The sequence below is a fragment of the Canis aureus genome, chromosome 16 (genome assembly GCF_053574225.1).
Source record: "Canis aureus isolate CA01 chromosome 16, VMU_Caureus_v.1.0, whole genome shotgun sequence".
NCBI classification, from domain to species: Eukaryota; Metazoa; Chordata; class Mammalia; order Carnivora; family Canidae; genus Canis; species Canis aureus.
Genome location: NC_135626.1, coordinates 18385222 through 18402471, shown reverse-complemented (window position 1 = coordinate 18402471; position 17250 = coordinate 18385222). Strand labels below are relative to the sequence as shown.

Below are 17250 nucleotides of genomic sequence, written 5' to 3'. Positions count from 1 at the left end.
AATGAAAGGTTTGCTCATACTTCATATCATTTCAATTCAGTCAACCAATGTTTATTGAGAGCTTACCATGTGCCAGACACTTTCATATGTTTATCACATTTAATCCTCATAACCACCTTGTGAGATATCATTGGTGCTATTTTAACAAGTGAAAAACTGAGGCTCAGGGAGATTAAGAGGCTTATCCAATGCTCCCCAGATGATAAGTGCAGAAGGTACAGAAACATCTGAATTCAGGCATGCTCGATCCCAAGTCTGAAACCTTCTCCACTGCACCACACTACTTCTATAAAAGGGTGAAGGGAAACTCTGCCACATGCGCAGCATCAGGCTACACCCAGTAGGCACAGCCAGCCAGGAGGGAGGGGAGGAAGGGAGAAGGTCCCAGGGGTGACCTGCTCCCTTCCGTGAGAGCAGTGCTAAGGTTCTCCCTGAGGGGTTGGAGAGAAGCATGGAGGGGAAGGGGCTAGAATCTGACCCAGGGCTTTCCCCTAATGCTCCCTCTGAGTGCAAGAGGACTGCAAGGAACAGGACAGAAGCACAACAAACTGTCCCTGCCCTGGAGGGAGACAGGGGAGGGCCTTCAATTTCAAGCCAGATAAGACCCAAATGATGCATCTTCTGGGGGGGGGGGGGGGCACAAAGGTTGGGGGAGAATCTGAGCTAGAGAGATGGGAAGGGAAGGGAAAATGAACCCTGCTTAGAGTGCTATACTTTGGTTATAGGAGCCAAGTCCTTCACGGCAGGCCCCCTTTATGTGCCTCTCAATCTAACACCTTCCATCCTGGCCAGAAAGGAAGGCTTCTCACTGAAATGCTGTCCTGCTCAGTCTATTTTCTCAGGCTTTTTCCAGGACTTGCGGGTTTCCAGGAAGATCTTGACCAAGGACAGGAGGATGGGCACAGCCATAGGCAGGAAGAGTGGGATATAGATGGCAAACTTCTGGTCATCAGGAAAATAGAGGAGGTGGAGGAGCGAGGGATCAAAAAAGGCACGCTCCGAGGATGTCACCGCTTCCTGGCTGGCAATGAAGGCAGAGGCCAGGTGCCCAGAGGCCAACTCCTCTGCCGCCTTCTGGACTGCAGCTACAGCGCTGTACACCTAGGAAGGGGGCAAGGAGTTACCAGTATGTCCCAGGCACCAGTGAGGTACTGGGCTGGGAGGGGGGATGGGACTTACTGTGTCTTCCATCAGCCAGGCATGTTGCCTGGAGTTTGCCCAGGATATGGAGGCCAGCATAAAAGGGCTATGGTGTATTTTTTTAGCGCCTGCTTAAAACTTCACACCCCATCCGGAGTCCTACTGGGGACCTGGCACTGCCCGCTAGAGGAATCTTGGGGCACTCAAGGATGGCATGCCCACACACACTCTGGGCGTTATCTGGCTCTTTGGTTTCACCACACACTGGCCCCACCTGTCCGCTCACCTCAGATGCCACATCGTCCTTGATGACAATGTTGCTGATCTTGCCGAGAAGCTGGGCCAGGGAAGTGAGAGTGGTGGTGGCTGTAGCTAGGTTCTCCACTGACCGAGCCCAGAGCAGCTGGTCAAGCTCCCAGGTCGTTAGCCCTTCACTCTTGGGCCCTGAAAACAGGCATTTTGGAGGCATCTGGGGCTGAGCAATCCCAAAGAGCAGCCTATAGGAAAAGCAAAGTAAGGAAGACTGAGAGTAGAAGATGGCTAAGATTCCTAGAATAATGCCTAAGATTTTCAATCTTACCCAGAACCACAAAAGTCTTAGGAAAGTGCCTCAGGGTCTCGAAGGGTAAATGGCAACACTCAGCAAAACAGAGCCCCAAGCCCCATTTTAACCAGTGTTTTTACTCTTACCTGTCTCAAGATTGGATTTCTAAGATCTTGTTTGAAAAAAGGTCCCATGGCTAAAGTATTTCTGATAATAGCAATCTAGTTTAATCCCCTCACCCTATCTACCTTCTCTTTGGACTTTTAGTTAAGGGATGATCCAGGACTTCTTTTTTTGCTGTTTTTTATTTATCTATTTGAGAGAGAGAAAGTACTGTGCACAAGCAGGGGTGGAGCAGAGGGAGAGACAAGTAGACTCCATGCTGAGCATGGAACCCAATGCAGGGCTCAATCCCAGGGCCCTGAGAATATGACCTGAGCCAAAACCAAGTCAGCTACCCAACCAAGCCACCCAAGTACCCCGATCCAGCACCACTTCTGATAAGCACATGTGCTGTATCTCTAATCCTACACCCAGGGCAGGCATTGCTAATCAATCAGAATTCTCTTTCCTGATGATCCCAGGCACAGGCCAAGAATCCTAAGCACAGGGCATGAGGCAGCCACTATTAATATACCAGTTAGCTTGAGAATTAATAGCTATTTTCTTAAGCATCCCTAATCACAGCCCATGGACCTGACATTCAGGAGGCTGTTTTGCCTAAAACAGTTTTGGTCAGCGAATACTCCTTCTTAGAACATAAAGTGATTCTTAGGAACCTTTCTTGGTTTCCCTGGGGCTCTAGGCACAGTCAAGATATCCCTGCCAGGTAAGATTTCATTCCAGGCAGCTCAGGAGACTAGGGTCAGGCTCAGTGGCCACACCCCCAGGTGCATTAGCCAGGACCTCACCGCAACTGAGCCAGGAACACTTCCATCACTCGCACCATCTCCACTTCAACCCTCACAGGCAGTTCTGAGGCATTGTAGACTGTGGGGTCCACGTTGTATATCTGTGGGGGGAAATGAGGTTGCCTCAAGACTACACCAGACCATTCACAGCTCTGCCCTAAACACTCTAGAGGCTATGAGAGAAAAAGACCTGTTCTGTGCTCTTTAGAAATTACAAACCTGAAGAAGGTACCACTAATATTTTTTGAATACGTATTAGGAGCTTTTCATAAAGTATCTCCATTATCCCCTCAATATATAAATATAAAATATATTTTTATAAATAAAAAATATAATTTTTAAATATAAAAAATATTTTTGTATTCCACTTTAATAAGAGTTCCTACCTATAAGAAACTGCCAGTGTAATAGGAGAAACAAAGTTCCCACCCTTGCAAGACTCCCATAAACAGAGTCAAGATCTAAGATGTATACCAGAGAAATCCTCAGGAAGTGCCAACCACGACATGCAAAAGGGTCATATCATAGAAAACATGAATAGAAATAAGAAGGTGTGGGACTGGCAGAGGAGGGGACAAGCTCCTACCACCCTCACCTCTTTGGTGGTGCCCCTCCCACAGACTGGGCATGGAGGACACAAGAGGAACAACAGAAGGAATAGTCTCAAGTACCATTACCATAATGCCACCCCAGCGGGGACTGTGGAAAGCGTTGGTGGCCACTGGAGCCCCATCCTTGTCCTGAATGTACAGGGGGGAGTGGGCAAGCTCAGGTACGTAGAGCAGAAAGTTGAGGACTGGGTAAAGGGAGGCAGCGCTGGATCCTGTGGTACAAAGAGAAAGAAGGTCAGAATACTAAAACATGCTGGATCTAGAGCTCAGTTCCAGGTCAGCCTCTAACTTTCTGGTCACTCACTCTGGGCCTCATTTTCCCCAACTGATAATCACCAGGTTAGCCTCCAGTCCTGGGTTTCTGTGGTCAAAATCCTCCTCTGAACCTTCTCCCAAGAAATGCCACATATGTGAAGTAGAGTCCTTAGTCCCCAAAAGGCCTCTGGAGTCTCCCCTCCTCTAACAGGCCACCCTTGACTGTCTTAAGACCACTCTCTTGGGGATCCCTGGGTGGCTCAGCGGTTTAGTGCCTGCCTTCGGCCCAGGGTGTAATGCTGGAGTCCCAGGACCGAGTCCCACATCAGGCTCCCTGCATGGAGCCTGCTTCTCCCTCTGCCTGTGTCTCTGCCTCTCTCTCTCTCTCTGTGCATCTATCATGAATAAATAAAATAAAATCTTTTAAAAAAAAAAAAAAAGACCACTCTCTTAGCCAATGCCACATCACACCAATGTAACTATAACCCCATCTTATTTATAAGTGTAAACATGACCTCATGTCAATTCGCTCTTAATCCTTCAACAGCTAACTCTTCACACCCAGTAAAAAGCTCAAGCTACTTAATGTGGTCCTTATGATCTGGTACCTGCCTGCCTTGCCAGCTTCATCTCAGTCACTCCCTCACAATTCTGCTACACTAAACTTCTCTGAGCTTCTGTATGCCTGACTCTTCTATATCTAAGCTCAGAGTTCCCTTGCCTGGAATGCCCTTCTATCTCTGTACTCCATACTGCTGGAGGGAGAAAGTGGGGTGGGGGGAGTAACAGAGGGAGGGAGGGAAGGATGACCTACAGCCCCTCCCATATCTTGGTCCACACTGGCCTAGCCTTAGTGTCTGAAATCCCACAACTAGTGATGTACTAACTTTGGTTTGCCTGTATTAGTTTATGGTCATCTATTCTTCGTAGGTACCACCCTCAAAATGAAAAACTGGAATCCTCCCAGCTTCAAACCTCAATCAGCAGAACTATCTATCCAAATTCTGCCTTCATGTATTTTTGCTGTTATGTCTCCTACATGTGTGACCATATCTTTCCTGGATGGCTTGCATGGACAGAGACACAGCCTTTCCATTTATTTATAAAAAAGCAGTGGGAGTCATGTTCAATAAACGTTTTTGGGATCCCTGGGTGGCACAGCGGTTTAGCGCCTGCCTTTGGCCCAGGGCGCGATCCTGGAGACCCGGGACCGAATCCCACGTCGGGCTCCCAGTGCATGGAGCCTGCTTCTCCCTCTGCCTATGTCTCTGCCTCTCTCTCTCTCTCTCTCTCTCTCTCTCTGTGACTAGTCTCTGCCTCTCTCTCTCTCTCTCTCTCTCTATCATAAATAAATTAAAAATTTTTTTAAAAATGAACATTTTTGGATAGGATAGTGTGGAATTAAGAGATGTCAATAGAGTTGCATAAAAAGGGAGCCAAAAAAAAAAAAAAAAGGAAGTCTAAATGCCCAGCACTTCCTTGATGCCCTCAGACCATCCAACCTGGGAGCCATAAGTATATACTACCAGCATCTAACTCCACACTGAGCCTTCAGGGTCCCTCCCCAGCCTGGCAGACAGACCCTCATCCTCAGCTTACCCAGCCGGGACTCCACTGGGTTGATGACATGGGGGAGGCTGTGTGCGGCCAAGTAGTAGCTGGAAGAAGCTGGATCAAAGCGGGGGTTTACCCCCAACACTGCATAGTAAAGAATCTGTAAAGCAAAGAAGATTATTTTGTTTATTGATTCATACTCCCACTTCATCTCAAAAAGTATTTAAAATGATACACTTAGGACAAGATATGAGACAAAATCAGAGCTGAGAGAAAACAGGTGTAGGATAAAAAATAATAGAGCCAAGGGCAAAGTTAATACACTAAATACATGCTTTGAAAAACCACATGTTTTACCAGGCTTTTGAAGAGCCTAAACAAAGAGGGAAACAAGAATAGCATAATCCAGCGTCCACAAGATCAACTCAAGCCAGTTACTCAGAAGTACCCTTACTACCAAGACCTGATAAAAATGTCTCCCATGTTTTCCCTAAAAGGACACTGTGTGATACATTCTTCATGAGTAAAAAGCTACATTTCTTTACTGATAATCACCAGGATAGCCTCCCAAAGAGGCCTCTGGGGGCTAAAGAAAACTACATTTCTTTACCCATCTTTACTGTTACTATATTGACATATTTCCGGAAGTCTGATTCTTTAAATAAATTCCTTAAGGATGGCACAACTGGGTGAATACAGTTCTAAAGGGGGGGTGGGGGCCCATGGGGCACCTGGGTGGCTCAGTAATTGAGTGTCTGCCTTTGGCTCAGGTCGTGATCCTGGGGTCCTGGGATCGAGTCCTGCATCAGGTTCCATGAGAGGAGCCTGCTTCTCCCTCTATGTCTCTGCCTCTCTCTGTGTCTCTCATGAATAAATTTAAAAAATCTTAAAAACAAATAAATAAATAAAGGGGGCCATAAGGAAAGTTGTTTTTTTAACAAATATTGACAAGAGACCCTGAGCTGTACTCCATGGAGGTAATGCAGACACTAGAATCTGATATACACACAGGCAAATTCCTAGCAGATCAGCAAGCTTTAAGAGCTGGAAGGACAGACTACACCTGCAAACAATCAATACAGATGGACTTTGAGAAGGACAGAGTGGCTAGGGAAAGGTCTCCCCAGCTTGCTCTAAGCCTCACCTGGGAGTCCACAGAGAAGTTGCCCACAGCACTGAGGGCGCTCAGGAAGGGCTGCACATAGCGCTGGACAGCCCCCTCGATGTCCCAGTGGACGTCATGGGACTTGGGGTCCGGGTTGAGTAAACTGAAGGTGATCTCATAGCCTGTAGAAACAGGAGTGAGGGAAGCCAGAGGCTTCTGGGGCTCAAGGGCAGCTGTACCCCCGACTGAGCTGAATTTGTCTCTCCTCTGGAATGGGCTTGAGGGACATCATGGAACCAAAGAGAGGATAAAATTGGGATGAGGAACACTGAGTGTTTTAACTAAAAGGTGGAACCACAGAAGAAAGGAGTAAAGAGTCTGCCCGCAGATTCCCCTCCCCATCATTCATTTCCCTCTCCCTTCTGGCAAAGCCCCATCACCATACCCAAGCTGGACTTGAGAGGCCGCCTCTTATCAGAGCTCCACTTGTCTTCTGGAAGGTGGTCAGAAAGGGCCGCAGCGAGCACGTCCTCAGTCAAAGACATGGCCTGTGCTACTTGGATTACTTGGTGGCCGACGATGTTAAGGGCCTCCCTGTGCATGATCCCTCGCACAACTGCTGTCCTCTCAGGCCCAATATAGCTCATCATGTCCTGTGAAAGGCCAGCAAGGGACAGGATGCCCAGGGCTCAGGGAAGAAAGCAGAAGAGCGCACTGGCTCCTGTCTCAGAGAATCTGGCCTTCTGCCACTGACCAACAGGCCTACTATCTCAGTGAGCTACTATCTCAGCTCAGATATCTCAGATATCTACTATCTCTGACCAATTGGGATGCATGAATGTTTTCATCCATTTCCATTCCTTGTGCCTTCCCAGCAGATATAAGTCCCAGGTATTATCTAAATCTTCACAGGCTAGAAACAAGGAGATGGCATGTGGAAGGACAGCATAATAAACAAACACCTAGAAAGTTTGATATAAGTAGATAGCATGTGGCAAAGAGGCAGGCACAGGAATGCTCACAGCAGCATTATTTCTAAGAGTCAAAAACCGGAAACAATCCAAATGCCCATGAGCAATAGGATGCATAAATTGTGATATGTTTCTATAATGAAACATTAAAAATGAACATATTAGACTCAACTATACATTGATCATCATGGATGACTCTCAAATAGAAATGCTGAATGAAAGTTACAGAAGAATGTGTGCTCTATTACTGTAAGTTCAAAAGTGTGTACAATTAAATATATTATTTATTGAGATATAACATACATGATAAAACTTGAAAGAAAAGTAAAAAAAAAAAGACACACACAAAAAATATGGCCACCCTGGGTCAAAAGGGTATACATGGAGACATGCAGGGTTCAGCTATATTGCTAGGCTGTAGTTTGCAAGCTGGACTTAAGTACATGGATATTCATTAAAATTTTCTCTCATCTTTTTTTTTTTTTTTTTTTTTTTAAGATTTTATTTATTTATTTATTCATGAAAGACTGGGAGACAGAGAGCGCCAGAGACAAAGGCAGAGGGAGAAGCAGGCTCCATGCACCGGTAGCCTGATGTGGGATTCGATCCCGGGTCTCCAGGATCGCGCCCTGGGCCAAAGGCAGGCGCCAAACCGCTGCGCCACCCAGGGATCCCTCTCATCTTTTTTAAGAATTGAATATTTTATCATGGGTGGCGCCTGGGTGGCTCAGTTCATGATCCCAGCCTCCTGGGATCGAGCCGCTCCCAGCTCAGTGGAAAGTTTGCTTCTCCCTCGCCCACTGCCCCTCTCCCCTGCTCATGCTCTCTCTCAAATAAATACATAAAACCTAAAAAAAAAATTCTTTTTAATACTTCATCCTAAGTTTTAAAAGAAAATGGTACATGGCATGGCTCCCACTGAGCCCCTTGCTCATCAAGTGAAAGGGTCAACATGTTGGCCCAAAGCTTCCAAACCAGCTTTTTTTTAATCCTGATTTTCTCCCCTACTTTAAATGGTCATCAGAGCTTTAACCATATATAACTCATGGATTTAGAAAGACCCAGAGCCAATGAAAAAAATCTCTATTTGCATTCTTTAAAAAAAAAAAATTTGTTAAAAAAAAATTGTTAAAGAGTTTCTGTAGCAAATACAAGCCAATGGGCAGCACTACTGCAAGAAGGTGACCTAGGAGAGAACGAATTGACGGGATAAGCAAAGCTGCAGCCTCTCTGCTCACCCTACCTGGGGCAGAAGTGAGGAGTGTTCAGAGATCACGTACACAGTCAGAGAGCCCTCTGCTTGCTTCTGCGACTTGGCTAACATGGTTTCTGCCTCTGGGGACAAGAGCAAGAAATGCACCAGGAGCAAAACACCATTCCCTTTCCCACTGGCCCCCAGAGAGCGCTTAAGCCACGGCTCCACCTCCCATTCACACCTGGCTGACACTGTGGTCAGGCTTGGCCCCCCGTGGCCCAGGCTAAACATAAGGTATCTCATTCCCAGCTTTCCCAGAGAGATTCTAAAGTTAAGACGAGGTATGGAAAATGCATGCTTAGAGATTGGAAGAGAAAAAGAGGGCTTTGTGTTCAACTAGCACGATCACCCCTTCCAGTACCTTGCATACTGCCCAGGGACAAGGCCGCCTCCTCGTGCTCTAGAGCCCTCCGATAGGCCTTCTGGAATAGGCATTTGATTTTCATTTTGTCTGAGAGGAACAGGAAGAAGCAAGATGAGAAGTCTAAATAGAGACTCCTGTTCACCTTCCCAGCCCTAACACAGTCTTAGGACAGCATCTTGCTGTTAACTGTTTGCAAAGAAAGACCAAGAAGCTACAGCCAATTCTAATGATTTCTACATGAATGATTATCAAATACATGACACCCCACCTCTTCCACCTAACTAGTTCTTCCCCCTGCCTATGTACACACTGCTGTCAACCTAAAGTACCCTCTCAAAGAAAAATCTATTACAGTATTCATTCTATTAATAGATGAAAGGAGAAAAACCATATGATCACTTCAGTGAGTACCTCAAAATAATTAAATTTGATGAATGTTCTTGATAAAGATAAGATGCACACTTAATGATAAAACACTAAATGCAGTTCCATTAAAATTAGTAATAAGGGGTGCCTGGGTGGCTCAGTCAGTTAAGCATCCAACACTTGATTTTGGATCAGGTCATGATCTCAGGGTTGTGGGATGGAGCTCCACATCAGGCTCTACACTCAGTGGAGAGTCTGCTTGTCCCTCTCCCTCTACTCCTTTCCTTGCTTATACCTGCTTGCTCTCATTCTCTCTCTCCCAAATAAATAAATAAATAAAATCTTTAAAAAAATTAGTAATAAAACAAGGATGCCTGCTATCTCCTCTATTATTCAGCATTGTTCTTTCTGAAGTTCCTGACCAAAGTATTAAGTGAAGAAAGAGACATGACACATGAATATCTGAAAGAAACAAAACGGCCACTTTTTGAAGTAGCATAATTCGTTTCCAAGAAAATCAAGACTGGAAATCAAGAATCAACTGGAAAACTACTCAAACTGGTAACAATTCAGTACAATGACTAGGTATATACAAGCATCAGTAACTTTCTGATAAATACCGGCAACATCCAATTTGAAAAGTTAAGGACTGTGACACCTGGGTGGCTCAACAGTTAAGCGCCCGCCTTCGGCCCAGGGCGTGATCCTGGAGACCCGGGATCGAGTCCCAAGTAGGGCTTCCTTCATGGAGACTGCTTCTCCCTCTGCCTGCATCTCTGCCTCTCTCCCTGTGTCTTTCATGAATGAATGAATAAATAAAATATTTAAAATAAAAAAATAATAAAATAAAATAAAATAAAATGGGAAAAGCATACAAGGTTCTTAGACTAAATGTTCTAAGGATGTCAATTCTCCCCAAGTTAATCTACACCTATAAGGCAATCCCAAAGGGATTTTTTTTGCCCCACTCACCCCCCACTGAACTTGAGAAGTTGAATTTAAAATTTATTGAGGAAGTTCTTTGTTACAGAAGAATTCCAGGTCATATACACCAGAGAAATTATAGAATTTAAAAATTGCCATTTTGCAACCACTAATGAAATGGATGCTAGCATCAATGGCTGCCAAAACTCTCAGGTCAAAGGTTGACAGGGAATTAAAACACAGACATCAAGCTGACAGTATCTGAATTCACAAAATCATCTTTGTACCACCCAAAGTGAAACAACCAATCATTATATACTTCCTGACATAGGAAGTATATCATATCATTCCTAAAAAGTGAAACTGATTTTAATACAATCTTCAGATCTAACAGTTTATTAAAAATATGGATAGTAGAGGAACAACTTAAATGAAAGTAGGAAGAAGTAGGGGGTGCCCGGATGGCTCAGCAGTTGAGCACCTGCCTTTGGCCTAGGGCATGATCCCGGAGTCCCAGGATCGAGTCCCACATCGGGCTCCCTGCATGGAGCCTGCTTCTCTCTCTGCCTATGTATCTGCCCCTCTCTCTGTGTCTCTCATGAATAAATAAATCAAATCTTAAAAGAAAAAAAAATAATAAAGTAGGAGGAAACAATCTGCAAAATCCAGAACGTGAGGTGTTCCATAAAACAAATGACTTGCTTTATCCAACAAATCAAAGAAAATAAGTATATTGGGATAGGGTAGGGGGAGCAGATGTATAACAAAAAGGGCAAAAGAGATGTAACAAAATGCAATGTGTTGATCCTGATGAGAATAAACCAGCTGTAAAAGAACACCTTTTTGAAAAGCCTTGTTCTAGATGGAAATGGGCTCTATTATTCACGGTGTCCAAAAATTGTTAATGTGGCTACTCTAAGACATAGGTTATGCTTCCATCACAGCAAGTTTTTTGCAGTGCTGACAATGAGACACGTAATATTTTCTGCTAAGCTCATGCAGGAGAGTGTATGTAACAAGACTTTTCATATTAGAATTAAGGGATAATAATTTTAGATCATTTGCCAAAATAGCAATCAGTGTACTTCCTATAATTTGACTTCTAAGGCCCTAACGTAAAGAAATGGGATTCCTTGGGGTACCTGGGTGGCTCAGTCAGTTAAGCATGTGTCTTCAGCTCAAGTCATGATCTCAGGGTCCTCGGATCCAGTTTCATGTTAGGCTCCCTATGGGGAGCCTGCTTCTCCCTCCTCCTATGTCTCTGCCTTTCTCTGTGTGTCTTTTGTGAAAGAATAAATAAATAATCTTTAAAAAATAAAATAAAATCTTTGAAAAATGAAACAAGACAAAATAAAAATCCTTCAATGGCTTCCCTTCTCAGCCAGAATAAGCTGTATGTGAACCTAGGCCCCTTTCACTGCTCTGGTTTTATTTCATTTCCTCTTACTCTTTCCTTCATTCACCTCAATCTCACCACAATGGGATTCTCACCGTTCTGCAAAGGCACCACTTCTGCTCCTACCTCAGGACCTTATACTTGCTTATCCCTCTGCTAAAAATGCTCTTCTCCCAGGTATCTACACAATTTACTCCTTTACCACGTTTAGATCTTTACTTGGAAGTCTTGTTTTCAAATGATGCCTTCCCTGGCCACCCTTTCTAAAACAGTAATGATCTCCTTATCCCCCAAAAAACCCTTCTTATCCCCCTGTCCTGAACTGTTTGTCTCCTGTCACCATCTATCATATACATAATACATTTATTGACTGATTTAAGATTTTAAGTAATTTCTACACCCAATGTGGTATTCGAACCCATAACCCTAAGACCAAGAGTCACATACTCCACTGATTGACCCAACCAGGCGCCCCCTCACTTAAAATATTTTTTTAAAGATTTGTATTTATTTATTCATGAGAGACAGAGAGAGAGAGAGGCAGAGACACAGGCAGAGAGAGAAGCAGGCTCCATGCAGGGAGCCCAATGTGGGACTCGATCCCGGGACTCCAGGATCACACCCTGGACCAAAGGCAGGCTCTAAACCACTGAGCCTCCCAGGGATCTCCCTAGCCCTCTCACCTAAAATACACTTAATTTGTTTATCTTCCTGTCTGTTCTCTTCTTTTTGTCTATTTAGTTTGCTATATCTCCAGCAACTACAACTACAGATACAACTATTGAGTATCTGACATAGATACTCAATAAATATTTGTTGAATAAATGAACAAACCCATCACTACTCATGTTTAAAAGATGAGAAAACCAAGATTTAGAAAGGTTAACAACCTCACTCAAATTCGCACCAATTGGGCAGCCCCGGTGGCTCAGCGGTTTAGCACCGCCTTCAGTCCAGGGCCTGTTCCTGGAGAAGGGGGATCAAGTCCCACCTCAGGCTCCCTGCCTGGAGCCAGCTTCTCCCTCTGCCTGTGTCTCTGTGTGTGTGTCATTCATTCATTCATTCATTCATGAATGAATAACTAACTAACTAACTAACTAAATAAATAAAAATCTTTAAAAAATTTTCACACCAATAGGGCAGCAGCGGTGGCTCAGCAGTTTAGCGCCACCTTCAGCCCAGGGTGTGATCCTGGAGACCAGAGATCAAGTCCCACATCGGGCTCCCTGCATGAAGCCTGCTTCTTGCTCTGCCCGTGTCTCTCATGAATAAATAAATAAAATCTTTAAAAAAAAATTCACACCAATAAGTGGCAGAAACAAGGCTTTTTTTCCTTTAAAGATTTTATTTATTTATTCATGAGAGACACAGAGAGAGGCAGGATGCAGGCAGAGGGAGAAGCAGATTCCCCACAGGGAGCCCAATGTGGAACTCAATTCCAGGACCCTGAAATCATGACCTGAGCCAAAGGCAGACGCTCAACCACTAAGCCACCCAGGTGCCCCAGAACCAAGGCTTTAATCCAGCTCTCTTACATCAAATTCCATACTTTTGGCCACTCTACTATATTGCCTCCACGATATGTCCATATTATTGAATGCTGTGTCACTAAATATGAAGAAATCCATGACAAATTGACAACAATCAAGTTGTAAACTAACATGTCAGGTATGATCCTATTTTTGTTTTGAAAAACAAAAACTATGTGTGTTTACATTAGGTTGAACTGTATGAAATATGATTTTTTAAAAAATGCAGGCTCCCCATCTAGTGGGGGGTCCACCACAGGGCTAAACTCACAACTGAGATCAAGAGTCAGAGATGTAGGGGAACCCTCTTGCACTGTTGGTGGGAATGCAAGCTGTGCAGCCACTCTGGAAAAGTGTGGAGGTTCCTCAAGAAGTTAAAAATAGGAATCCTGGGTGGCTCAGCAGTTCCATGTCTACCTTTTGCTCAGGTCGTGATCCTGGGTCCAGGGATTGAGTTCTGTATCAGGCTCCCCACAGGGAATCTGCTTCCCCTCTGCCTAGGTCTCTGCCTCTCTCTCTGTAACTGGGTGACAGGCAATAAGGAGGGGACTTGATGTGATTAGCACTGTTATACTATTTATTGGCAAACTGAATAAAATAAAATAAAATAAAATAAAATAAGATAAAATAAAAATAAGTAAGAAAAAAAAGAGACAGGTGCTTAACCACCTGAGCCACTCAGGTGCCTCTTGAAATAAGATTGTTTTCTAAAAACAGTGTGTGACCAACGTTAAAAAGCTAGAAAGTAAATGGCATATAGACACGTCATGGTGTGGACTCAGCCTACACATCCAGTCATACCCAGTCTTTCACTTCACACTCCAGAAAAGTAAAACTGTTCATAGATCCCCCAACATGCTGATTCACCCCTCCATGCTTACACAGGAGGCAGTAGAGTTTGTTGGTTAAAAGCCAGAACAATTGAATCAGTTGGGCCTGGATTTAAATACCAGTTCCACCTCTTACTAGCTAGCTGTGTGATCCTGAACATATTAAAATCTCTTAAGTCTGTTTCTTCGTTTATAAAATGGAGATCATAATGTTAAAGAGGATTAAATGAGGCAACATACGTAAAATGCTTCACCTAGTTTCTGGCATATGATGAACAACTTCTTCCCTTCCCCCATTTAACGTGAATTCCTTCACATCCTTTAAAAATCCAGCTTAAAAATGACATCCTCAAAACCTCTGCCTTTCTTTCCTCCCAGACAGTAAAAGGCTCTTTTCTTAGCACAATCTCAGTTTCTTACATCCTTTTACTGTGATTTCTTTATCTAAGTGTCTTTCTCCCCTACTGGACTACAAATTTCTTGAAACCATTATCAATTCCTTATTCATCCCAAAATTCCTGGTACCAGAAAGTACCTAACACTCAGTAAAGTGCTGCATGCTAAATTTAATAAGGCCTGTATACAACTCTAACTTGCTTCCAAACCCTGCGTCCTTTCCACTACATCCCACTTCCTCTCCTATCCCTTAATGAGCAATAATTGCTTTCATCAGCTAGCATAACTGTCTTAAGAATAAAACTATAGCCTTAATGGTGAACACTGAATTTAAAGTTTTCTAACCAATCACACTGTTCATTCAGAGAGGGCTTTTAATAAATTCTTAACTACCTTTAAGTGACCCATGCTCCTCCTACCTAACGCATCTCTGGATTGAGCACAGACCAGAAAGGCAGCTCTGACTCCCCAGGAACTCACATTTCAGGGGGATTTCTCTCTCTTGCACAACGGTGAAAGGCAGCTTCTCCTGGTCGTCCAATGGCACTGACTCTCGGGTAAACACGACAGTGACGGGCACCATGAGCCGCAGCTAAAGGAAGGAGCACCAGGGCCTTCAGCTGAGTCTCCACCTTGCCAGAGGGCCGTCCCCCGGCCATCTCCCACCGAGGTCTCACCTGCAGGGCATTCAGCCCACTGATCTGGGAGTAAGGCAACGGGGCCCGGTAGGTCTCCGTGGTCTTCCACCAGAGCGGCAACCCCAGCAGGATGGCCACCGCAGCGAAGAAGAGAGCGGCCCGCTTGCCTCGGACCACCTCTGGGGGCACGGAGGTACCGACCTGAGGCGCTGGGAGTGGGCTTAGGTGCCCGCCCCACACCTGATGCAGAGGAGCCCCAGCAACCGGCACTCGGAGGCTCTCTGCCCGCGTTCATAGGAATCCCTGTACGAGGGGCCCTCGCCCAAGTCTGAAGGGATCGTGTCTGAAACGACCCCAGACCCCCACTCCGAGGGACCTCTGGCACACCACAATCCCCAAAGACTGCATTCCTCCCTCGCAATACACGAGCCGTGGGCCCCACCCGAATGCCACCGCACCTAGGTCTGTAGCAGCGACCCCGGGAGCCGCCATGCCTGCTTCCGGCTGCTCTAGGCGTCGAGGGGCGGAGCTGCGCAAGCCGCCCCCAATCAGAAACCCGCAAGGAAGGGGCGGGACCACGGCAGCGGCCACAGCCAATCGCGAGCGGCACAGAGAAGGTGGGGGAAGGTCGGAGGTGGGCGTGGCCGCAAAGAGCCGGTTCGCCAGTTTGAAAGGCGTTTATCCCGGCAGCGAGGGCCAGCGGAGGTGTGCGGTTTTCTGTGTGGTTGGAAGACTTCGTTCGTCCTCCGCTTCCTTGTAGAACACACTCCTAGCCCCAGAGATTAAGAACACAAACTCTGCAGGCATTAATTAAATACTAGTTGGGTGACCACAGGCAGCTCTAAGTCTCAGTTTTCTCATCTGAAGAATGGAGACATTTACTAAAATGAGCTCATTAAAGGGCTCCTGGCTCGCCCAATCGGTAGAGCGCTGGAGCCTGATCTAAGGGTCGTAGGTTCCTGCCCAACGTTGCGTGTAAAGATTACTTGAAGAAATAAAATGAGGTCATTCATGTAAGGAGCCTAGCACAGAAAGCTAATCACCCAAATATCACCTGTCGTATTACTCTATCTTCTGGGCACCCTCTCCTCAAGCCTCAAATATGGACGTGGCAAGTTACTAGTACCTTTTTAGCATAATTTGGTTCATTCAGTATTTTTTAATTCATTTGAATTCATCCCAACTTGTAGAAGTCTGAATACTTAAAATTCTTGAAAATTCATGAGCACAGACTCTGAATCCTGATCAGGATTCAATCTTGACTTCATCACTTCACCTGAGTGATCTTGAGAATTTAACCTTTCTATGCCTGTTTTTCTCATATTAAAATAAGCATAGTAATAGTATCTACTTTATACAGTGTTGTAGTAAATGAGTTAGTAAATGTAGAGTGATTAGAATAGGGCCTGGTCTGCCAGGAGCACATAGTAAGTTCTATAGGGGCGCCTGGGTGGCTCAATGGGTTCAACATCTGATTTTTTATTTCAGTTTAGGCATAATCTCAGGGTTGTGGGATGTAGCCCTGTATTAGGCTCAGGAGAAGTCAGCTTGAGATTCTCTCTCTCCCTCTCCCTCTGCTCTTATCCCTGTTCATACATGCTCTCCCTCTCTCTCAAATAAATAAATATTTTAAAAAAGAAAGTGCTATATAAGTATGATCTATTTTTGTTAAGGGCAGGGGACACTGGGCCTACCTTCCCATACAGCAATTATTAGTTGGGTGGAGAACTGGTTGTGTACTTTACAGAGAATGACCTCCTAAGTTCACACAGAACACACCTAGCAGGTTCTCTCATCTTTTCATCCCCTCAGACAGACCCAGGTGTTTGATGTACCCCTGCACCCCAGCCGAGTAGTCAAAGTTTAGCATAAAACCTCACCAGGTCTACACTTGCCCAGACCTTCAAATCAGCCTTTCCTGTGCCCTTATCTACCCTAAATGGGGATGGGCAATAGCCCTTGGCAACCTCCTAGATACTCTGCTCCATCTGACAGTCTTGACCCTTGTGGCTTTTCCATGTTGGGCAGGAGTGCGGGTGCTCCTCCTGCAGTGCCCACCCCCCACCCCCCACCCCCAGCACAATGTGTCAAGCCCCAGCAGAATTCAACACAGAGGACAGGTGAGAGACCTCCATCCTCTTATCCCAGTTTTGGGCTTTAGGCAAAAGCTGCGTTCAGAAATTGCACAAGTCTTGCCTTCAGGAATTGCACAAGTCTCGCCTTATTCCATCCTTCAACTGCAGCCCACTGCTTCTGAGTTGGCAGTCCCTGAAACACCTGCCCTCCATACTGCCCACCCTCCAGCCTTGGACCATTCACTAGGAAGAGCTTGAGCTGGGAATAGTGACTGGGTGTGCCCCTCCCCCATAAACTTAAAGTCCAGTAAAACTCAAAACCTACCCTCCCCACCTCCACAGTCAGAGGGCCCAGAGACAGTCAGTGGAAATCAGAAACTGAGATG

The 17250-nt window shown here is 45.3% G+C and overlaps 1 protein-coding gene and 1 non-coding gene across 3 annotated transcripts; one reads left to right on the top strand and one right to left on the bottom strand.

Annotated features, from left to right (window-relative positions):
- Window positions 1-26: 26 nt before the first annotated feature.
- Window positions 27-15376, bottom strand: PIGS (phosphatidylinositol glycan anchor biosynthesis class S). Of its 2 annotated transcripts, none has more exons than XM_077852033.1 (12): window positions 15248-15376; window positions 14829-14968; window positions 14632-14743; window positions 8708-8797; window positions 8335-8426; window positions 6566-6773; window positions 6160-6302; window positions 5061-5175; window positions 3267-3418; window positions 2596-2696; window positions 1427-1637; window positions 27-1101 (listed from the first exon to the last, which is right to left on the bottom strand). In XM_077852033.1, exons 1-12 carry the CDS (start codon window positions 15279-15281, stop codon window positions 826-828), a joined length of 1674 nt encoding a protein of 557 aa, XP_077708159.1. In that variant the 5' UTR covers window positions 15282-15376; the 3' UTR covers window positions 27-825. The 2 variants fall into 2 exon arrangements, with proteins under 2 accessions (XP_077708159.1, XP_077708160.1); XM_077852034.1 differs by having other exon boundaries at window positions 3273-3418.
- Window positions 10850-10984, top strand: LOC144287320 (small nucleolar RNA SNORA1). Its single transcript, XR_013355155.1, has one exon. It is a non-coding gene; the product is annotated as a small nucleolar RNA SNORA1 (small nucleolar RNA).
- Window positions 15377-17250: the final 1874 nt, after the last annotated feature.

What these genes read in the sequence shown, in the direction of transcription:
- PIGS (XM_077852033.1), bottom strand. Translation starts at nt 15,281, where the DNA reads ATGGCGGCTCCCGGGGTCGCTGCTACAGACCTAG. An exon ending in GCCTCTCAAGTCCAGCTTGG is followed by an intron (nt 6,303 to 6,565) that starts GTATGGTGATGG and finishes CTGTTTCTACAG; the next exon opens with GCTATGAGATCACCTTCAGT. An exon ending in ACTTCTCTGTGGACTCCCAG is followed by an intron (nt 5,176 to 6,159) that starts GTGAGGCTTAGA and finishes TTTGCTTTACAG; the next exon opens with ATTCTTTACTATGCAGTGTT.